General features: G+C 31.2%; 2 protein-coding genes across 3 annotated transcripts in view; both read right to left on the bottom strand.

The window, feature by feature from the left end:
• Positions 1 to 5330: 5330 nt before the first annotated feature.
• LOC148308049 (pancreatic lipase-related protein 2-like) lies at positions 5331 to 12713 on the bottom strand. Its single transcript, XM_088262391.1, has 6 exons — positions 12401 to 12713; positions 11632 to 11735; positions 9591 to 9700; positions 7745 to 8015; positions 7152 to 7394; positions 5331 to 6036 (listed from the first exon to the last, which is right to left on the bottom strand). The coding sequence occupies exons 2-6, from the start codon at positions 11726 to 11728 to the stop codon at positions 5741 to 5743; spliced, it is 1017 nt and encodes a 338-aa protein (XP_088118517.1). The 5' UTR covers positions 11729 to 11735; positions 12401 to 12713; the 3' UTR covers positions 5331 to 5740.
• Positions 12714 to 16367: 3654 nt separating this feature from the next.
• The window catches only part of LOC148308048 (pancreatic lipase-related protein 2-like), a 13190-nt gene continuing 4557 nt past the window's right edge, over positions 16368 to 25000 (bottom strand). For both annotated transcript variants that reach the window (XM_088262387.1, XM_088262388.1), the window contains exons 3-6: positions 24515 to 24624; positions 19783 to 20053; positions 18007 to 18249; positions 16368 to 17301 (exon numbers count right to left, since the gene is read on the bottom strand). In XM_088262387.1, the coding sequence (XP_088118513.1) occupies positions 17009 to 17301; positions 18007 to 18249; positions 19783 to 20053; positions 24515 to 24624 (917 nt within the window). In that variant the 3' untranslated portion in view covers positions 16368 to 17008. The remainder of the gene's footprint in view (positions 17302 to 18006; positions 18250 to 19782; positions 20054 to 24514; positions 24625 to 25000) is intronic.

Below are 25000 nucleotides of genomic sequence, written 5' to 3'. Positions count from 1 at the left end.
ACACACATTTCTTAATTTTATTCATAATGCTTATCTCAGCCATGCATATTTTTTTATTTATTTTTAGGTTTGGCGTTTAATTTGTAGAACTCCATATTAATTTTATTATTTTTATCTTGACATTACTTTGAAAAAGCCATAATAAGGCTAATCAATAGCCACAAATTTTATTTTTATGTTTTTTTAAATATATTATATATTATATTTCTTTGAATATACCACTTTAATAAGTTTTATATATATATATATATATATATATATATATATATATATATATATATATATATATATATATATATATATATATATATATATATATATATATATATATATATATATATATATACGTATATTAAACACTTGCAAAATCCACTTTATCGAGTTTTATTTTTATTTACGACTAATTAAGTCATGAATAATTTAGAAAATTTAGAAATACATAAAAATTTAAATCAGATAAAACAATAATTAAAAATATACTGTTTCAAAATACGTCACCATTATTATCAATGTTTCCTTTTACAAAAAATGTTGTTCCTTAACCCCCCCCCCCCCTTCTCTTTATTTATTAACCCTATATATACGCCTAAATATATATTTTTTTTCCTTAATTTCAATTTTTACCAGAAGATGAAAACATCTGCAAGTTTTCGAAACAAGTCGTATACATAAATAAAACTTATTGAAGTGGTATATTTGAGTGTTTAATTAAAAAAAAATTTCAGACTCAATGTTGGATTTTAAAAATAAATATATAAATGCATTATTTCCTTATATCATCATTCGACCATACATGGTTTTGTCGCACTGAGAGATCGCATTTTGACTGCATTCAATCTGCTTTCATCCTTCTTTTGCAACGATAAATTTAATTTCCATACGTTAGGGTTGGAACCAGGTCACCATTGTGCACTGTCAGTCTCTAAAAGGTTTTTATGAAAACAAATTTGTTTAAATATTACGATTTATTTGAAGATATCTACATATGCTATAAGCAAACTAACGAGGAAAATATTCATATTTTTTATTTTTTCCTTAAAATATAATATAAACAGTTTTTCGCAATATAATCTTGTACCTATTTTCGTAACATTTAAGTAGGTATTTTTGTTAATACATATTATGTGCTAGTACCTATATAATTTATAATTTTGTATATTAACTAAGCATTCAAAAATAAAACTTAAGGCCATACATGCAATCACAGAATTTAGTCAGCGTTCGGCAACGCTAAGAGCCGGACGTCATTTCGCGTCCGTTTTTTTTTTAAATTGTAGAATATATATTAAAAAACTAATTTCAACTAATTAAATTCAATCCAAAAACCATGTTTTATTTTGGATATATTACCCGACAATTCAATATGAAATTCTACCAACTGTCTGCAGTTGCAATAAATAAATATTTATACAAATATTTTGGTATATTTGTCAGACCGTAATAATTTTATTTTAATGACTTGATGATGGAATGATTATTCGGAAACCAGTAGTCACGAATTAGTATTTATTAAAGTGATATAACAAAAAGTGAACGATGAATGATAAGGATAGTGTTATTTATATGTATATTGAATAAATAAATAACTAAAATTTAAAAAAAAAACATACATACTGTCGGGTTATGGTCCCGTAGTGAGTATCGCGGACTTTTGAATCCGAGTTTCTTGGGTCGAATCCACTATACCACAATTTGATACCTATTTCTAATAATGAGCCGCTTAGGGTCACAGAAATAGTATGAAATTGAAGTATTTTTGTAATTTTAAACACAAATATTTCTCTTTTTGTTTAAAAAAAAACATAAATAGTAAATACAAAATATATTTAAGCCGCCTTTGACTGATCATAGGCTGGTTTACTAACTATAACATCTTTTACATTTTGAGTGTGTCCAAATACAAAATCTGGATCATCTCCAATTACAGGAGTTATTTTCATATTATTTGTTGACATCTCATCAAAGATGAAGAAGAATATGAAAGTTTGAACCGTGTGTGGAAGTTTTTGTTGAGAGTATTTTAATATTTTTTAATTGAAATAAACTCTAATGATGACAAGGTTCTTGTCAAAACCGATGGGTTAAATTGTATTAATGAAAAAGTGGTTAAAACTAAGTAATTTAATTTTATTAATTTTATAAAATATGTTACAAAGTATCTGAGGAAAACATTCAAGAAACAGGATTTAAATGCTTACCAAACTCAAAATTTTGTGAGTAAAATAACTGGTCAAAGTACGAGCTGTATACAAATTGAAAATCCGGTTTTCGGGGGTTTTCTAGTATGTAAAATAATCCGGGTTCAGATCTTGTGTACAAATAAAAAGTGTCTCTGCTAAATAATAGGCTATTATTTACTCAATCATTGGACGAGATGAGATTGATCATATTTGTATGACACAATTATTATAATGTAGGGGGACCTGACATGCCTTTTTTGAAAATCTTGGGCAGCTCAAAGCAGCACTCGATAGTTTTGATTAAGTTTTAGTATTAATCAGTCTTCAATCACAAAGGTAGTGCTTTAAATATAAATGGAATTTTTATTATTTTATTTCTTTTATTTTGCCATTAATAACTAGGTACTTACTTATTTTTTTAATGTACCAAAGCTTTGCTTATATTAAAAATCTGATGATACACAAACATTTGATAAGTTTTTATTTCCACGACATGTGGCAAGACACCTATTATTTTACAATGATTAAAGAAAACACTTCGTTTTTTACCACATGAGTTTTATTATAGACTACATGATTCAGAAGTTAAACTTCCATCATTCAGGTCTGTATAATAACTTAAATATAAAATATAAAATTGTTCTATAAATAAGGAGAGGGGAAAGTAAGGGGAAGGGGTTAGTCAAGGAACGGAGTTTGAAAACAAAGGAAAATGGAGAGCAATGGCGAAGAATTTTGAAACAATATATTATTTAATAAATTATTATTAGAATTCAGGTTTTTTTGTATTTCTAAATTTTCAAGATAATTCATAATTTGGCCTTTATATGGAACAAGGTGTAATAATTTTAATTTATGAGAGTGAAATGAGTGATTAGTATCTATTATATGATTTGCAAATCCCGAAAAATAATTACTTACAAGACCGCTATGATGTTCTTTAATTCTAATCTTTAAATTTCTCGCAGTTTGGCCAGTATATTTTGTATCACAATCTCCACACGAAATTTCATAAACACCACTTTTTTGTAATAAATCAATTTTAGATTAAGAGTTATCGAGGATTTTATGTAAATTATTATTTGTATAATATGCAGGTTGGATATGGGAGGGTAAGATTTTTATCACAAAGTGAATGCCGAAACAATAAATAAAATACCTATTATTTTAGTGATAAAAAAAAATTGGCACTCAGGCTCAAAAAGGTTTGCCATCCTTGGTCCATGGAATGCTTAGAATTCTATGGTGGACATGCTCATTCATAATACAAAAAGCGACAACTATAATTACTTACCATTGACAAAATTATATAGCTGGACTCCTAGTTATTCGCCGATAAATCGGATGTACGTCATGGACTTTAGTTTGTTTTCCCCAATTATTTCATTGGCATCAACGCATGATTTTTTATTTATTTTTAGGTTAGGCGTTTAATTTGCAGAACTCCATTTTAGTTTTATCATTTTAATCTTGACATTAGTTTGAAAATGCCATAACAAGGCGAAACAATTGTCACAAATTTTATTTTTAAGTTTTTTTTCATATTATAAATTACAATTTAGTAGACTCTTAAAATAAGTGTTTGATTTTAACATTTAATATATAAACGCATTACTTCCTCATATCACCTTCCTCATATCAACATCTACCATACGGTGTTTAGCCGCACTGAGAGATCGCATTTCGACTGCATTCAGTCTGCTTTCATCCTTCTTTTGCAACGATAAATTTCATTTCCATACATTAGGGTTGGAACCAAGTCACCATTGTGCACTGCCAGTCTAGTTTCCTCTGAAAGGTTTTTTTTATGAAAACAAATTTATTGAAATATTACGATTTATAATATATTACGACATATCTACATTTGATATAAGCCAACCAACAAGGAAAATATTTATGTTTATTTATATATATTTTTCCTTAAGATTAAACAGTTTTTCGCGATTTGATCTTGTACCCATTTACGTATTATTTCAATATGTATTTTTGTCAATACATATTATCCAGTTTTAATTAAAGTAAATACCACTATTTCTTAAAATCTACTGTGACAAGTGTTTCGATGCATTCCGTATCATTTTTAAACACCGTACGTGTATGTGTATTTATTTGCATTCGCCCATGTCATATTTGATCGTTTTAATTGATTATGATTCATGTCATAAATATTTTATTTTCAAATAATTTTTTAAATAAATACACTTGGGTCTCTTTTTTATGCGATAGTTACGTTCCACAAGAAGTCGCATAAAAAAGACTTGAACTATGTCCAAACAAAAATGGGGGAAAGGTTCCATTATTCTTAAAAACTGCATAACTTCTCATAAAAATGATAGAATGTAGGTACCGAAAATCGCAAAAAAAAGTTTATATTTTTTTTTATAAAAACAGAAGAGTTTTTTCCGTAATTAAATATCCACATATAGGATATCGTGTTTGAGATAAATCTTCAATCCAAATTACAAGTCATTTTTCTGTTTTTTTTCCAATAAAGCATCTCTTGAACACAATGAAAGCTTTGAGTTTAACTTTGTACCAGTGATACAATCGCACTTTAAAGGTTGTAACTTGCACTAGTCTAAATTTTAGATTTTTTATGCGAATTCGCATAAAAAATACTTGAAACTCATACAAACGTAGGGGATAGGTTCCATTTCATTTGAAAATGATCCGCAAAAAAAACAGACCGAAGTGTATTTCTAAATTGTAAATACAATTATTTTTTGACATCTCATCAAAGATGAAAAAGAATATGGAAGTCTGGGCATTTACGGGGCTGATGACAACCACACTACTCAAATTCTTGGAATTTCTATATGTATGAACCAATTTAGAAACCTTGTTCTTGAATCACTAGAACTTCACTAGAGACATCTATTGGTGAGATGTAAAGAAGCTTTTTACTAAGAAGAAACTCTTATATTAGTATGTGAGATCCAAATCCTGGATTACAATCACACACATGAGAAACGCCAGAAAATACCATTTTAATTTTTATTATTTAAGCTTATAATTTGACCAGATAATTTATTTACAACATTTTGATTGTGTCCAAATACTTGCTCACAAAATCTGGATTATCTCCAATTACAGGAGTTGTTTTCATATTATTTTTTGACATCTAGATGTCACTCATTCGATTCAAACTCATTTTGTCAGAAGAATTATATGAAATCATGGTACATATTCGAACCCTGCATTGTTGTGCAAATAACAGTCTGGTGAATAAAATGCATATGTTTGCAAATTCATGACCATAATTTCTTATTTTATTTAAATAAAATGCATTTTTTCTAAAATAATACATTGTATTTACAACCTATGACGGTCGTCAGCCCCGTAAATGTCCAGACTTCCATATTCTTCTTCATCTTTGATGAGATGTCAAAAAAAATATTTGAACATTGTTTAAATTCACACAGCGGAAAAACTTTGAAATTGTAATTTTATTAAATAAAACACTTCCTCCAAGAAATGTCAGTACAAAACACATGTTACTTAACCTAATAAATAGGATGTGGTGATATTAATAATAATACATTAGTCGTCGCCAATAATAGTCAAGGACGGTCGGGTAGGGTGCCTTCCTCCCCTAGGCCAAATAAAGAGGTTCGTTTCGTCCTGAGGAAGAATAACCCTCGAGCCTCTGGAGATGTCCAATATCCCATATACTCCCGTTCATTGTAGATGCAGTCTCCTTTCTGGAAGGCCTCCCAGTCGGGACATTTCACAGCCATGAAGTTGTGTGGGTGCAAGACGGACTCTGCGTAGTAAAAATTGGATTTCCAGTGATGGGTCACTGGTTCGATTGATTTTGACTGATGGCGTCCTCCATTCACAAAGAAGTCCACGTGTCCTGGAAAGAAGAAAGAAGCAATTCATAGTCAGATAGGGATTTATTTTGTTTTTTTTTTTTAAGTAAATTGTCAGCTAAAATAATAAACTCAAAATTATATTCTCTGGCGTTTCTCATGTCGATCACTCCTAAGAACGTCATAAATAAAAATCGTCAATTTTCAGTTGTGCATGTTTTTGGAATGCCCAGAAAATGTCCTCTATCCCAGCAAAAGAGGCATATTTTTAACTTTATATTGTCCCCATCACATGTAACTCCTTTAAAATCATAAATAAGGGGTGGCGGACAAATTTTTGTGTGCTCAGATGAAATAATATTCAAACGTGTATACGTCGCGCTCGCTCTGTTTCTATCGGCGTCTCTTTGTTCTTCTCGCCCTTGTGTTTTGTAATTAGATATATTATTTTTTGACATCTCATCAAAGATGAAGAAGAATATGGAAGCCTGGGCATTTACGGGGCTTACGACCGTCATAGGCACACTCAAAATGTTGTAAATAAATTATCTGGTCAAATTATAAGCTTAATAATAAAAATGAAAATGGTATTTTCTGGCGTTTCTCATGTGTGTGATTATAATCCGGGATTCGGATCTCACATACTAATACAAGAGTTTCTGCTTAATAAAAAGCTTCTTTACATCTCACCAATAGATGTCTCTAGTGAAGTTTTAGTGATTCATGAACAAGGTTTCTAAATTGGTTAATATATATAGAACTTCCAAGAATTTGAGTAGTGTGGTTGTCAATAATGGGTAGAATTGGTGAATGTTACACGTGTGTAAAGTGATCACTTAAACCAGCCGATGACGGTCGTAAGCCCCGTAAATGCCCAGGCTTCCATATTCTTCTTCATCTTTGATGAGATGTCAAAAAATAATATGAAAATAACTCCTGTAATTGGAGATAATCCAGATTTTGTGAACAAGTATTTGGACACACTCAAAATGTTGAAATTAGATATATTGGTGTCAATTTGTTAATTTCACATTTAAAACTTTGAAATTTTTAATAAATAAAGGGTTGTCTTCATTTGCGCGTTTCCGTCTTCCTCGTCACAAGTGTTCCAGTACCGTTAGCAGTAACAACGAGTATGTTTTGAAAAATAAACCCTTACCTTTTGACTCATCGATGCCAAAACTTCCCATTCCTGTGTGCATAATATCCACGAAGTCAGCATCTCTAGAAGAGAGACTAACATCTGGGGTACCGTCAAAGTGGCATGGTCCAGCTGGATCGAGTCCTGAGATCCTGCCTAATTTTGTTCCTGTCAGGGAGTCAAACGTTCTTCCGGCAAATGAGGCTGTGTGAGATCCAAGGCTCGAACCGATGATGTGAATTTTTTTGGGATCAATGCCAGCTGAAATGGATAATAAACGGTTCAAAAAACGCATCAGGCATCCTTTAAATAAAGTTTGTCAAAATAATAATCCCTTATCCGCATCCCAATGGTGCATAGGGCACTGCTTCATACAAACGCAGTGTTATCTTGATCGTTTACACATGAAGGAAAGGTGATCAGCCCTCCACTTCAGGTACCAGTCCAAGGTAATATTGAATAAATATTACAGTGAATAAATCACTTTTATTTATTAAACCCCCCCTGGGAATCGATCCCAGGACCTCCAGAAGGTAGCCGAGCGGGCTGACCATAACACTACGGAGGCGGACAATAGCTTGTAAAGGACATATAAATATTTTTTGACCCACCTTTTACGAAGAGTGCAAGCTGTCTACCAATTTCTTCGCCAATGAATCGTATGTAAGTAATGGATCTCATGAGGTTAGTGGAAATCAATTCGCCTGCGTCTATATATATCACATTGGCTGGAAACCTCTTCATGGTAATTGAATTGGTTAATATGTGTAAGACTTTATCGAGTTTGGCACTGAAACCGTGAATAATGATCACCACGGAAGAGTTCATATTAAAGTCTGGATCACTCAGAACTAATGTCGCATTAGTGAGGGGGTACCTGGACTGGAAAAGAGAGGAAAAACATAATAATATACATTCGCGGTGACTCGAGTTGGTCCCGACTACCGAAGACAATCACCCGGTTTACAACATTTTATATTTATGTATATATATATATATATATATATATATATATATATATATATATATATATATATATATATATATATATATGTAATAAAATACCTAGTTACCTACATATACATTTTATTAAGTAGGTACTTACAAATAGTACCTACATAAAACGGTTCTACCACCAGAAGTCGCACGCGTCGCACAGAATAAAAACAAAAGACATCCAACATAAAAAAATATAATATTCTTAACTGTCAGAATCAGATAGATAGATAGATAGAATTATACATATTATAAAGATAAATTAAGAATAAACTTTAATTATAAACTTTAATTACAAAGCAACACATTGTTTATTTTATTATTATACACCCACATATTATTTACTTCCAATTTACAAAGAAAAATATTACCACGTTATATATATAAATATGTATATATATATATATATATATATATATATATATATATATATATATATATATATATTTATATATATATATATATATATATAAATATATATATAAATATATATATATATATATATATATATATATATATATTTATATATATATATATATATATATATATATATATATATATATATATATATATATATATATATATATATATATATATATATATATATATATATATATATATATATAATATATATATATATATATATATATATATATATATATATATATATATATATATATATATATATATATATATATATATATATATACAGGGACCCCATAATCCGACGTATTCGAATATTATGGGTATTACTGGTGAATGTTACACGTGTGTAAATTTATTACAAACCAGTCTATGATGGTCATAAACCCTGTAAATGCACAGACTTTCATATACTTCTTCATCTATATTAAGATGTCAAAAAATAATATAAAAATATAATTTTACCTTATAGAAACACGCAATATTGTACCAAGGGCATTATAATTTTTTTCAACAAAACACTTAACCTTTTTACTGTAGTATACCTATTCGATATGTTTTTTATCGTTAAACAAAATTTGCAATAAGTATGGTATAAATTATTATTTTTTGTTTTCATGTATATATTATTTAATTCAGTTTGATGTTTTCAGGAATCAAACAGCGTAATATAAAAGAATATTACATAAAAGACAATTCTTAATACTTTATAATACACGAATTCCTTCAATATGACTCCTCCTCTGTGCTGTACAAGTATGTAATATATTGTAATAGATATTCCAAAAATTTGAGTAGTGCGATTGTCAATAATGGGTAGAATTGGTGAATGTTACGTTACAAACCAATCTTTGACGGTCGTCAGCCCCGTAAATGCCCAGATTTTTATATTCTTCTGCATCTTTGATGAGATGTCAAAAAATTATATAAAATATAACTCCTAATCCAGATTTGTGAAAAAGTATTCAGACACACTTACAAAGTTGTATACTTAAAGTATGAAAAAATTGAGAAAAAGAGCTAAAATGGAAAACATACCACTTTCCCAAATGTTAAAAGATCGGCGTTCACCTGGGATAGATTGGGTTCCATGTTTGTTCCCACTATTTGACTATATTGTACCCCCATAAGCTTTTTCATTCGTTCACCTGGGAAAAATATCGATCATTTTATTCATTTTCATCTTTGAAGAACAAGGAAATCAAGGAATGTTGACATGAGTTAAAAATTAATAATTTTTAAGTGTAAAAAAAACAATGATTAAAGAAAACACTTCGTTTTTTACCACTTGAGTTTTATTATAGACTTCATGTTTCAGAAGTTAAACTTCCATCATTTAGGTCTGTATAATAACTAAAATATAAAATATAAAATTGTTCTATAAATAAGGAGAGGAGAAAGTAAGGGGAATGGGTTAGTTACTTTCCCCTCTCCTTATTTATAGAATTATTTTATATTTTATATTTTAGTTATTATACACACCTGAACGATGGAGATTTAACTTCTGAAACATATAGTCTATAATAAAACTCAAGTGGTAAAAAACAAAGTGTTTTCTTTAATCATTATAACATGTCTTACCACAAAGTTAATACCGAAACAATAAATAAAATTAAAAAAAAACAACACACCAATAAGAACGGAAAATAAATATTTTATTCAAACCTACCCTTCCTGGCGTTGTGTACCTTGCACACATTGCTCTTAATAACCATAATATCTCTATAAATATAATAAATACAAGGCTATGACTTGTATTATTATTAATACATATATTCATGTTTCTAAGTTAAAAAAAAAATATTGAATTTGACAATGTATTTCGATATTTTATTTTCATTAACCCTCCCTTCCCGATGTTGTGTACCTTGTACACGTTGCTTGTAATAACCGTAATATCTCTTTAAATATAATAAATACAGGGCTAAGATTTTTAGTATACCTCCATAACATATTTACGCATTTATTTAAAAAATAATATTAATAATAATCAGAATTTATCGGGTACATCGGAGGTATTTTGTGAATATCGGAAACAAATTCGCGTATAAACAGAGCGAGAAGAATCTGTGGAACCGCGACTCTATATTCGCATCTCACTCTTGCATACTTGCACTGTGCAAGCGTGAGAAACTCAAAGCTCTATGTTATCTGGGTAGCTAGCGTGTTAGCGGCAGTAGTGAGCTTTCGATAAGAGTGGACCTATACTTGTTCCGTGAGCTTTGCCAGCGATGGTTTTTTAATGTTTTCAGCAAATAAATCTATTTTTTTTATAATTTTTACTTCATTTATACTTAATTATTGGAATTAGGTTTGAGTATCCGTATTTTTCCAAAACTGTAATTTTATTTAATTATATTTAAACAAAACTGTTATGGTAAATAAAAATATAAAAAAACAAGGTAAGAAGCATGTTTAAAAGAAAAAAATGAGAAAATATAACTGATCACTATCACGAATATCTTTCAATACATTTTTTTTTCAGTTCATTCATTTAGGATTCTTGACTGAGTCCTATTTTGTATTATATTACATCGCTCACTCCTTTCAAGAACGTCATAAATAAAAAAAACTTGATTTTTCAGGAGAACGTTTTTAAAGTTTAAAAATATAACACAATGTATTAAAAATAAATATCAAGCCACTTATTCAACTTTTTACTGTACAACAGATCTTTTTTGGTAAAACCTGAAGGTTTTTTCTCCATTTTTAAAATATTTAGTATATGTAAATAAATAATTAAACATTACCTTTTCTTCAAAATGCAAAAACAACATTTTCTGCCCTGTAGCTGGTAAATATTAAGCTAAAAATATGCCTCTTTTGCTGGGATATAGTACATTTTCTGGGCATTCCGAAATCATGCACAACTGAAAATTGACGATTTTTGATTTATGACGTTCTTGAAAGGAGTGAGCGACATGTCAGGCAGCTATTAATTATCATTCAATACAACTGTTTTACTTCATTATTCAATGAAGCGTGGTGTGTGGTGTGTGAATATCTAGAGGAATTATATTAGAGCTTTATGCCAAATGGAAGAAGAAAAAAATACAAAAAATCACGTTTTGAAACTTACAATTTGAATACGTCATGAATGTGGAATATATTGTTTTCTCGGCCAGAGTCTTCATAATTGAGAAATGAATAAGGAATAAAATTAGGTGAACCTTCATCTCTTTCCTGAAACAAGAAGAAAAGAAAAAAAAACATTGTCTACTCTTATTGTGGTTTGTGAGTGTGCGATGTGCGCTTGTGTGTGTGTGTGTGTGTGTGTGTGTGTGTGTGTTGTGTGCGTGTAAGAGAGAGAGAGAGAGAGACAGAGAATAAGAATGAAGGAGGGTGAGTGTGTGTGTTGAGTGCGTTGTGTGTAAGACGTATGTGTGTGTGTGAGTGAGAGAGAGAAAGAGAGAGAGAGAGAGAGTGTGTGTGTGTGTGTTTGAGAGAGGGAGAGAGAGAGAGGGAGATTGAATATGATGTGTGTGCGTATGAGTGTGTGTGTGTTTGTGTGTGTGTGTGTGTGTGTGAGAGAAAGAGAGGGAGGGGGGGGTGAGCGAGTGTGGTGTGTGTGCATGTGTGTGTGTGTGCGTGTATGTATGAGAGAGAGTGAGAGAGAAAAAGAGAGAGAGTGAGTGTGGTGTGTATGTGTAAGTGTGTGTGCGCTCACGCGTGCTCGCGTTTTTTTTGTGTGTGTATGAGTATGTGTATGTGTGCGTGTGTGTGTATGAATGTATGGATGAGTGTGTGTGTGTACGAGTGTGTGTTTGAGAGCGTTTATAATAAAGATTACAGTTATTTAAGTAACGGTATAAATAATATTTAAAAAAAATGAGTTTATTGGCATTTACCTCGTCAAAAAAGAGTGTTTGATAAATGTGCTTTTTTAAATTATAAAAAAATTAAATCATTAAATAAATTTTCCACTTCACTTGCACTGTTGCGAACAGAACTTATTTTATGTAATTATTTCACGATTAACGCCGATATTCAGCACTGAAATGAACTGAAAATATTTAAACTAAAATCACATTTCCGAGGAGTACAATGTTAGGTAGACCTATCCTGTGGTATCGGAGTACTGATTACTTCATTTTATTTGGACACTGAACTGAAACCATATAATTTTTTACTCTTTCGAAACCCGATACAACTAAGCGAAGTAATTACCGCTCGTGATATGTAAAATTATTCAAAAAATTAAAACACACAAAAAAAAATCCGCAATAAAAGGCTTATATGTAATGTGAACAACTCAATAACTGCTCAATATTTTGAGTGTGTTCAAATCATTGTTCAAAAATCTGAGTATCTCCGCTTAGCAGTAGTTTTAACATTTAACATAATGATTTGAAGATTCCGTTTTCGTCAATGTAAGGAATGGGAATATACGGGTATTTTGATGACACAGTGGTGATAACAACATCCCCCAACACGTAGTCTGAAAGACGAAAACATCTGTAAGTTTTCGAAACTAGTCGTATATATAAATGAAACTCATTGAAGTGGTATATTTGAGTGTTTAATTAAAAAAAAAATATTACACTCAATGTTTGATTTAAAAAATTATATATAAATGCATTATTTCCTTATATCACTATTCGACCATCTATTATACATGGTTTTGTCGCACTGAGAGATCGCATTTCAACTGCATTCAGTCTGCTTTCATCCTTCTTTTGCAACGATAAATTTAATATCCATGCATTAGGGTTGGAACCAGGTCACCATTGTGCACTGTCAGTCTCTAAAAGGTTTTTATGAAAACAAATTTGTTTAAATATTACGATTTATTTGAAGATATCTACATATGCTATAAGCAAACCAACGAGGAAAATATTCATATTATTTATTTTTCCTTAAAATATAATAAACAGTTTTTCGCAATATGATCTTGTACCTACCGATTTTCGTAATATTTAAATATGTATTTTTGTCAATACATGTCATCATTCCGTTGGAACAAAGGCAAAATAAAAGAATGGGTTTATTTTATTTTTTTATTGTTTCGGTATTTACTTTGTGGCAAGACATGTTAAAATGATTAAGGAAACACTTGTTTTTATACCACAAGACAACTAGTTTCGGAAGCTAAACTTCCATCGTAAGGTCTGAACATAAACTAAAATATATAATAAAAAATTGTTCTATAAATAAGGAGAGGGGTAAGTTAGGAGTTGGAAAAAAAGGAAAAATGGAAAGCAAAGGTGAAGAATTTTGAAACTATTTATTATTTAAGGAATTATTATTAGAATTTATTAGATTAAGTTAAAGAAATATATAGGCCAAACCGCGAGAAATTTAAAGATTAGAATTAAAGAACATCGTAGCGGTCTTGTTAGAAATTATTTTTCGGAATTCGCAAATCACATAATAGATACAAATCACTCATTCCACTCTCATATATTAAAATTATTACACCTTGTGCCACATAAAGGCCAAATTATGAATTATTTATAAAATTTAAATATCCAAAAAAAAAAAAATTAATTCTAATAATAATTTATAAAATAATTTATTCTTTCAAAATTCTTCACCATTGCTTTCCATTTTTCCTTTGTTTTCAAACTCCGCCAAACAGTTAAAATATATATATATTAAAGAAGCCAATTATAGTTAACCACAGAAACATAAAGATTAGTACAAAATATTAAGCGTAGATCTAGCAAATGAATGAATGTGTGTGTGTGTGTGTGTGTGTGTGTGTGTGTGTGTGTGTGTGTGTGTGTGTGTGTGTGTGTGTGTGTGTGTGTGTGTGTGTGTGTGTGTGTGTGTGTGTGTGTGTGTGTGTGTGTGTGATGTTGATTCTAGTACGGCTGTCCAAATTTAAAACACAGTAAGGGACATTTTTTTGTAGTAGTTTTTTTTTTGCATTTATGTACTGTGTCATGAGATAAATGATTTATCTAGGAGTTCCAAAAATTTCAGCAGTGCGGTTGTCAATCATGGATAGAATTGTTAATGTTGCGGGTATTGCAGTGATCATTTAACTAGCCTATGACAAGTCATAAGCCTTTTAAATACCCAGTCTTCCACATTATTCTTCATCTATGTTAAGTTTGAGTTTAACCTTCTCCACTCGGTGATATGTATTTGCTTCAAATCGACTTTTAAAATGCTAATATCAATATTAAATATTATAGATTCGAACTCTGAATTTTTGTGTTCCTTCGTGACATAATCATGTATTACATAAAAGTTTTATAATAAAAAGTTATTTATTTGCAGCGACGGAAATAAATAATTGAAAAAAGGGAATAAAATCACATTTACAAAAACGCTGTGTGTGTGCGCGTGGCGTAGTTTGTGTATAGGTACGCGCATGTTGTAACGTGTTGAGTAACGCACTCAACGAAATGCGCAGATCGTCTTACGCGGCGGTCTTGTCACAACGCCAGCTATTGCGGTAATTGCGATGTATTTTTTCCTCATTTTTAGAGCTAACATTACGAAAATATTACATTTCAACTTCAACTAAGGTCAATAAGAGCAACTTTTAGGAATATTCACATTTTTCCCGTTTTTAAACTACAATTTGGTTATGGTGTACAAAATACATATCAGCGGTGAACGCGGAAGTTTTTAGCACCGTAAGCGAAGGGTTAAAATTCCTTAATGTAAAACATACTACGCAAACCGATACCATGAAAATACATTTACGTAAATATTTTCTTTGTCTTACTTAAAATATGCAAATGTACCCAAAAAAATCATTGAAGTCTTTGACTTCTGATTACGTACAACCTTGAGAACATACTCAAGATTTTACTGACGTCTCAATAGAGATTGAAAAAAAAAACCTATTGAGATGGACTACTTACAAACGTCAACGATAGATGTCTCTAACGTATTACGAAAAATATATAGTGTCAGGTTGTTGTCCCGTGGTCAGTGTCGCGGACTCTTGAGTCAGAGTATCTTGGTTCGAATCCACTCTACCACAATTTGATGGCTATTTAAATATAAATATTTAATTGTTGGGTAATATATCCAAAATAAAACACGGTTTTTTGGATTGAATTCTACACTTATTTATGTATATTTATGTATAAGTCACGCGTTTTACTCACGAATGTTTGATAATGTCCTAAGAAGACGAAACGCGTCACGTATACATATATAAATAAATGTAGAATTCAATCCAAAAACCGTGTTTTATTTTGGATATATTACCCAATAATTCAATATGGAATTCTACCAACTGTCTGCAGTAAATAAATATTTATTCAAATATTTTTGTATTTTTGTCAGACCGTAATAATTTTATTTTAAAGACCTGATGATGGAATGATTGTTCAGAAACCAGTAGTCACGAATTAGTGTTTATTAAAGTGATATAACAAAAAGTGAACGATGAATGATAAGGATAGTGTTATTTTTATGTATATTGAATAAATAAATAAATAATATTATTCTCAATATTATTAATATTTAAAGCATTTACTTTGTGGTTAGTCATTTTTACTTATTTATTTTTTTACAAAAATGTCAATAAAATTAGTATATAACCACTCACCGAGATTTTTACGTCTACCGGTTTCGAGACGTACCCGTCTCTTCGTCAGGACAATCACTAACACAGCATGCAAACAATACTACCCTTCACCACCATAGCACCATTTACACACTCAAAACTACACAAAATGTCTAACACATGCGATTTTTGGTCGACCCGAAGACCAACATGCACTATAGTTTTCAATACAGACATGCGTTACGTAAAAATCTCGGTGAGTGGTTATATACTAATTTTATTAACATTTTTGTAAAAAAATAAATAAGTAAAAATAAATAATAAAAAAAAAACATACATACTGTCGGGTTATGGTCCCGTAGTTAGTATCGCGGACTCTTGAATCCGAGTTTCTCGGTTTGAATCCACTATACCACAATTTGATATCTATTTGTAATAATGAGCCGCTCAGGGTCACAGAAATACTATGATATTAAAGTATTTTTGTAATTTAAACACAAATATTTCTCTTTTTATTTAAAAAAAAAATATAAATATTAAATACAAAATATATTTATAGGGCTTTTGACTGATCATAGGCTGGTTTACTAACTATAACTTCTTCTACATTTTGAGTGTGTCCAAATACTTGTTCACAAAATCTGGATTATCTCCAATTACAGGAGTTATTTTCATATTATTTGTTGACATCTCATCAAAGATGAAGAAAAATATGGAAGTCTGGGCATTTACGGGGCTGACAACCGTCATAGTTTGGTTTAAGTGATCACTTTACACATGAATGAATGAAATACACGTGTGAATGTTACACGTATGTAAAGTGATTACTTAACCCAGCCTATCACGGTCGTCAGCCCCGTTAATTCCCAGACTACCATATTCTTCTGCATCTTTGATGAGATGACAAAAAATAACTATAACTTCGTTTATTTATTATAATAAGTGAGCGTCAGAGGGTAGTTATCGCCCAGAGGTAGTTCGAATCCTAGGGTTTGGGTCGAGTACCTTCATCCCCTAGCCCATACAACTCCGAACCGTTAGTTCTGAGGAAAAATGTCCCACGAGATGTTGTAGACGTTTTATATCCCATATACTCCCGTTCATTATCGACACAGTCTCCTTTCTGAAAGGTCTCCCAGTCGGGACATCTCACTCCAATGAAGTTCTCAGGGTACAACAAGGATTCAGCATAATATTTCCAGGATAGGTCATGATCCTCCTGTGCATTTATAGTGTTAATCTGAACGACTCCTCCATTAGGGTAAAAATCCACGTGTCCTTGAACGAACGAAAAAAAAATTAATAATATTTTGTTTTCGTTTATTTTTGACAATCACGATAGGTAAAATCATATCACATAGCTTAATTAAAGTTCATGAATTATTTCGTCGTCAATGGTGAAATAATTAATGAATGTAAGGGTGAAATAAAATTCTGAAAATAGGAGCAGAGCAAAAGAGCAAATAAATGAGAACTATATACATTATATATATATATATATATATATATATATATATATATATATATATATATATATATATATATATATATATATATATATATATATATATATATATATATATCGTCCGCCTCCATAGTGTAATGGTCAGCACGCTCGACTACCGTACTGGAGGTCCCAGGTTCGATTCCCAGGGAGGGTCAAATAAATATATGATTTAAGAGATTTTTTTACTCTAATATTTATTTTATATTACCCTGGACTGGTATCTGAAGCGGAGGGCTGATCACCTTTCTTTCGTGATGATGATCAAGATAACACTGCATTTATATGATGCAGTGCCCTATGCACCATGGGGGTGCGGATAAGGGTTTGAATGAATATATATTTATTTAAATATATAAAAGATTGTTTGCAAGACATAGCAGTGAGGCGTTCTATTCTTTTTGCCTACCCCTGCAGGGAATCGGCATGATGGCAGTATCTAGTAGCAGTAGGTAGTGGTAGTTAGTTTTAGTACTGACCTCTCAGTTTTGTATGTCCAAGGGTTCCCATGGATGAATGGATTATATCCACAAAATCTGCGTCAGTATCCAGGAGTATATGTTCTGGAGAGCCATCGAGGAAACAGGGAGCGCCTGGGTCAAGTCCCGTTATCCTGCCTAATTTCATTCCCGATAGCGAGTGAAATTTTTTACTGGCATATGCAGTTGTCGTGACTCCAGCACTCGAAGCGACGATATGAATATTTCGAGGGTCGATTCCAGCTAAAAAGATGACATATACAATGAAAATAGTAAAAGTCTCTCACCCAAACCTGTGCCAAATCATGTGTCAAAAATCAGAATTATATGTTCACATCATTTGAGTGTCAGAAAAGCTAAAGTGCCACAGCGATCCATGGAAAGATCTATGCTTGGTTTTAGCCTGAGGGATAAAAAAATGAAGATACCAGGAAAATAACCAAAGTAGAAGATATCATGGATCGCGTGGCAAAACTCAAATGGTAGTAGACAGGACATATTGCAAGACAGGACCTCACAAGCTGGACCCCAAGAATTCTACGATGGAGACCTTGGGAGAACAAAAGACGTGTCGGAAGACCCCATAAGAGATGGTCCGACGACATAGTCGCTATGGGGGGGTGAAAACTGGGTGTAAGCAGCAACTAACCAAAGAAAACGGAAAGAAGGGGAAGAGGCCTATATCCAGCAGTGGAGTTCAGAAGGCTCCTGATGAAGAAGAAGAAGAATATTTGAGTGTTTCCAAATACAGGTTCACAACTGTGAATTTCTATAAACTGTATAAAATTAAATAACTAAGTTTTAACCACATTTTTATAAAAACAATTTAAAATTTAACCTACCGTTTTCGACAAGAACCTTGTCATCATCAGGGTTTATTTTTATTCAAAAACATTAAAATATTCTCACCAAAAACTTCCACATACCCCGTAAAAATCCGTAAAAATTTAGGATTGTTACGGAGTGTGTGGAAGTTTTTGTTGAGAGTATTTTAATATTTTTTAATTGAAATTAGCTCTGATGATGACAAGGTTCTTGTCGAAACCGGTAGGTTAAATTGTTTTTATGAAAAAGTGGTTGAAACTAAGTTATTTAATTTTATAAGTTTTATAAAATATGCCACAAAGTATCTGCGGAAAACATTCAAGAAACAGGATTTAAATGCTTACCAAACTCAAAATTTTGTGGGTAAAATAACTGGTCAAAGTACGAGCTGTATAAAAATTGAAAATCCAGTTTTTGGGGGTTTTCTAGTATGTAAAATAATCCGGGTTTAGATCTTGTGTACAAATAAAAAGTATCTCTGCTAAATAATAGGCTATTATTTACTCAATCATTGGACGAGATGAGATTGATCATATTTGTATGACATAATTATTATAATGTAGGGGGGCCTGACAAGCCTTTTTTGAAAATCTTGGGCAGCTCAAAGCAGCACTCGATAGTTTTGATCAAATTTTAGTATTAATCAGTCTTCAATCACAAAGGTAGTGCTTTAAATATAAATGGAATTATTATTATTTCATATCTTTTATTTTGCCATTAATAACTAGGTGCTTAATTTTTTTTTGCTTATATTAAAAATCTGATGATACACAAACATTTGATAAGTTTTTATTTCCACGACATGTGGCAAGACACCTATTATTTTATTGAAAAAAAAAATATGGCACTCAGGCTCAAAAAGGTTCGCCATCCCTGGTCCATGGAATGCTTAGAATTCTATGGTGGACATGCTCATTCATAATACAAAAAGCGACAACTATAATTACTTACCATTGACAAAATTATACAGCTGAACTCCTAGTTCTTCGCCGATAAATCGGATGTACGTCATGGACTTTAGTTTGTTTTCCCCAATTATTTTATTGGCATCAACGTAAAAGATATTGCGACCCCCTGCCAGTAAAAAGGCTCTAGGAAAATATTGATAGAACAGTGAATTGTGAAATGTGGTTATTCCATGAACGATGAAAACTAATGAAAGATTCTTGTCGAAATTAGGGTCCTCCAATAACGTTGTTCCATCTGTAAGAAGACATTTGCTCTGCAATCAAAAAACAAATAAATTGATGGTGGCCCATCAAGCTCGTCCTTTTACAAGGCATCAGGTTCGCGCCGCCCAGGACGACCACTGCTGACAATTAATCGGTAAACCTGATTTGGGAGGATGCAAGGGAGCCTGTTTGTGGACTCCATATGCTCCACATAGGGAACGGATATGGTCTAATGATAATAATAAATACTGTATATACAAGATTGATATGTCGCTCACTCCTTTCAAAAGCGTCATATATCAAAAACAACGATTTTTCAGGAGATTGTTTTTATTGTTTAAAAATATGATAAAATATTTTAAAAATAAATATCAAGCCACTTATTAAACTTTTTACTGTGCAACAGATCTTTTTAGGTAAAACCTGAATGTTTTTTCTCAATTTGAAAAATATTAAGTATATTAATGAAAAAATAATTAAGCAATACCTTTTCTTCAAAATGCAAAAAAAAACTTTCTGCCCTGATACCTATAGTTTCATAATAAAAGAGCACGTTTTAAGCCAATTTGAAAAATCATGGTATAAGTTTTACGGTTTTGTGATTTAAGTCATTGTAATATATAATTAGATTAAAACCAATATTTTTAGCTTTTCCACTTTATTTTTATTTAACTAGCGACCGGGTTTCGTCGTTACAGACATCATCAGACTGGTCTGATGATGTCTGTAACGACGAAACCCGGTCGCTGGTCAAATAAAAATAAAGTGGAAAAGCTAAAAATATTGGTTTCAATCTAATTATATATTAAAAATGCAATTCCATCACGAAGTGTCAGTGGATAATATAAATCTATTAAGTCATTGTAAGAATTATTCAGATTGTCATAATGAAAAAAGATGACACGGGAAATTGATGCGACAAAGGCTACTACTCGTCGCGATAAATTTAGTAAGGGTCGTAAAAAATGTAGTAATTCACCAATGAGTTAAAGAATAATAATTTACATATTTAACTTTATATATTCAAGAAATAAGACAACATAAATTTTTGCACTCAATTACTCCTTTGTGGAGAAACTCAGATTTGTAAACAAGTATTTGGACACACTCAAACATTATGTGATTTGTGTATTATTGAAACCCACTTAAAAGATTTATTTAAAAAAAACATAATATTTCATGTTTTTAAAGCTAATAAAAAACGTTGTGATTTTGTGAAGTTCCTTCAAATATTTAGGTCTTCATTCAAGCTACCTTCTGAAAAAATAATTAAATATATATAATATGATAATGGAATAAATATGCACATCAAACTTCTAAATCAAAAGCTAACTCAAACCAACCAAAGATACTACCGCAAACTCAGATATGAAGAGGCCTATCAATTATATGTTTGACATTATAAACATTTTTTAAAATATTTAATACATTTACTCTGTGGATAGTCATTTTTACTTTATATTTTTTTAAACAAAAATGATAGTTATCTTATATATAACCACTCATCGAGATTTTTGTCTACCGGTTGAAATGATTGTCCTGACGAAGAGACGGACATCAAATATATCTCGAAACTCGTAGACAATCTCAGTGAGCGGTTATATACCAACATTACTAGCATTTTTGTAAAAAAAGTACATATATACATATGTATATGAGATCCAAAAACTAGAGTACTTTTATTTAATTTATTGTTAACAAACCCCTTCCCCTTACTTTCCCCTCTCCTTATTTATAGAACAATTTTATATTTTATATTTTAGTTATTATACAGACCTGAATGATAGAAGTTTAACTTCTGAAACACGTAGTCTATAATAAAACTCAAGTGGTAAAAAACAAGTGTTTTCTTTAATCATTGTAGAGTACTTTTGTTGTCAATCATGGGTAGAACGGAGAAATCAACTTATGATAGGTCGGAAGCCCTGTAAAAACCCAGACTTCCAAATTCTTGTTCATCTATGTAGAAATCGCTCACTCCTTTTAACAACGACATATATCAAAAATCGTCAATTTTCAGTTGTGCACGTTTTCGGAATGCCCAGAAAATGTATTATATCCCAGCAAAAGCGGTATATTTTTAACTCAGTATTTACCCGCTGCAGGGCAGAAAGTGTTGTTTTTGCATTTTGATGAAAAGGTATTGTTTAATTTTTTTTTAAATTTACTAAATATTTTTCAAATGGAGAAAAAACATTCAGGTTTTACCTTAAAAGATCTGTTGCAGAGAAAATAGTTCAATAAGTGGCTTGATATTTATTTTTAATACATTCCTTATTTGATATACGTCACGGAAACAAGAGCCGACACTGCGAGAACATCCGAAATAAAGACTCTACGACCCATTGCAGGCCTAACACTTTGCGACGGAGTTAGAAACTCAGAAATAAGAAAAATCTGCTATGTTGAAGATGTTGTGCCATGGGGAAGAGAAAGACGACTTTTCTGAAGAAATCATGTGGGAAGAGCGAGTTATGATCGAGTGGTGAGGATAGCAGCGGACAGCAGCATAAGCGGGATCAGACCCCCAAGAAGACCACCTAAACGATGGAAGGATAGCTGGTCTTCCACATACCAGGAGCGGACCTGAGAATGACAGGACTTAGTCCTAGAAAAATAAGAAGAAGACATTTCATTATATTTTTAATCTCTCCTGAAAAATCTAGTTTTTTGATATTATATATGACGTTGGTGAAGAGAGTGAGCGACATGTCAAAATTTAATTACTTTGCTTATTATGTGGTATTACACAAAGTGAACAATAAACAAAGTTATCAATGCTTTTAATAAAAAAAATGAATTTACTTTTTTACTTATTTTTTCGCTTTTATTTGAATACATTAGGAAAAATCTTCAAGGGCGCTTTCAGTTGTATGTTTTTATAATAATAAATTCAAATCAGTTGTTTTGTACAGCATCTATAAAAACGTGATGAATATAACATGATTTTATTTCCGGAATGATTGAGTTGTGACTCGCTAGTCGAATTTGTTCAATTCCGAATTGTAAATCTAATATATTATCAAATATTTACCAAGCAGATGGCATTTCCAATATCTTCCGCTAGGAGACCAATGAGATGATTTGAACTTTTTGAAGATTAAAAAAAAAACTTTATTATTATTGCCTAAAAAACAATGAGATGACAATAAAATGACATGTAAAAAACTAAGGATATACGCATATGATAATAATGATAAGAAAAAAGTCAAGTGCGTAGGGTGGCGCAAAACTAATCACACTATCAGAGGATATTACAATTTTTGCAAATGGGGTCGTACGTCAATCGTATTTGAACTTTGTAAAGCAGACAGCTGCAGTATGCAAAAAAATTGACAAAACGATCACAAATGTGTATCAATACTGGTGGCAGCCACTTGACGAATGTCATATTTTTTACTTAACAGAAAAAAAAATTGCAAGGATCCAAACAAAGATTTCCGTGACTCATTTTTATTTATTTAGTGAATAAGTTGTTAAAAAAACTCGATTTGATGATTGATTTTGCGCTATCTTTAATTCATTTGTATACTGCAGCTGTCTAATTCACAAATTTTAAATATGATCGATGTACGACAAAATTTGCAAAAAGATCATCCGATAGGGTGATCAATTTTGCGCCACCCTGTATATGTTGTTTAAGTAACTCTAAATAAACTGAGAAGTTATAAAATTAAAACATAAATTATTTTATTCCACGCTTTATGGTTGAAAAAAATATTTAAGCTGATAAATACAAACAAATTATAAAAAAGAAGCGTACCGAAAAGCAACAAATAAAAACAGTATGCGAGATAGTAAAGTACCCTGAGGAGCCCCTGAAATAAATTTTAAATAAAAAAAGATAAAATCTTTCCCAAATCAGGGTTTATTTAGACTTTTTTGTAACTAACTAACCATCGGCCGCTTTCCCGTAGGGGTAGGCAAAGAGGACAGAACGCCACGTCTACGTCATTGCAAACATTAATCGCATTTTCCATATTCATGCATCTACACATATATCGCTCACTCCTTTCAACAACGTCAAATATCAAAAACCGTCAATTTTCAGTTGTGCATGTTTTTGGAAAGCCCAGAAAATGTACTATATCCCAGCAAAAGCGGCATACTTTAAACGTAATATTATATTTACCCGCTAGGGGCAGAAAGTGTTGTTTTTGCATTTTGAAGAAAAGGTATTTTTTAAATGGAGAAAAAACCTTCAGGTTTTACCTAAGTTGTTCAGTAAAAAATTCAATAAGAGGCTTTACATTTATTTTTAATACATTGTATTATATTTTTAAACATTAAAAACGATCTCCTGAAAAATCAATTTTTTGATATATGACGTCGTTGAAACGAGTGAGCGATATGTGTGTTATATAATAAAACCACCGATTATTCCTTGATGTCCAATCCATTTCAAGTTTTTGAAATACTCGATCATGCCAAGTTTTACTAGAGCTTCCTCTGTTTCTATGCGAACAAATAGTTTTCTAAAATATTTTTTAAATCATTTCATAAGAACTTACTTGGTTTTTTGGTGTGAGAAGACTAAGCGTCACAAGAGACATGTTTGGTCCAGTATTCATTTCAACCATTTGTTCGTATTGGTACTTTAAAACCCCTTTAACTTTTTCACCTAAAAATTATATACTTAGAATTATTGTAACATTTTAATATTTGTTATTATTTTTTTATATCTCATCAAAGATGAAGAAGAATATGGAAGTCTGGGCATTTACGGGGCTGACGACCGTCATAGACTGGTTTAAATGATCGCTTTACACACGTGTAACATTCACCAATTCCACCCATTGTTGACAACTACACTACTCAAATTCTTAGAAGTTCTATATATACCTATGAACCAATTTAGAAACCTTGTTCTTGATTCACTAGAACTTCAAAAAAGTAATAAAAAGTGTGTAAAGTGATCACATAAACCAGCCTATGACGGTCGTCAGCCCCGTAAATGCCCAGACTTCCATATTCTTCTTCATCTTTGATGAGATGTC

Source organism: Brachycentrus maculatus, unplaced genomic scaffold (genome assembly GCF_059751285.1).
Source record: "Brachycentrus maculatus isolate JH-2025_06_01 unplaced genomic scaffold, ASM5975128v1 h1tg000178l, whole genome shotgun sequence".
NCBI classification, from domain to species: Eukaryota; Metazoa; Arthropoda; class Insecta; order Trichoptera; family Brachycentridae; genus Brachycentrus; species Brachycentrus maculatus.
The sequence above is the reverse complement of the archived record's forward strand: the minus strand, read 5'-3'. Positions and strand labels throughout refer to the sequence as shown.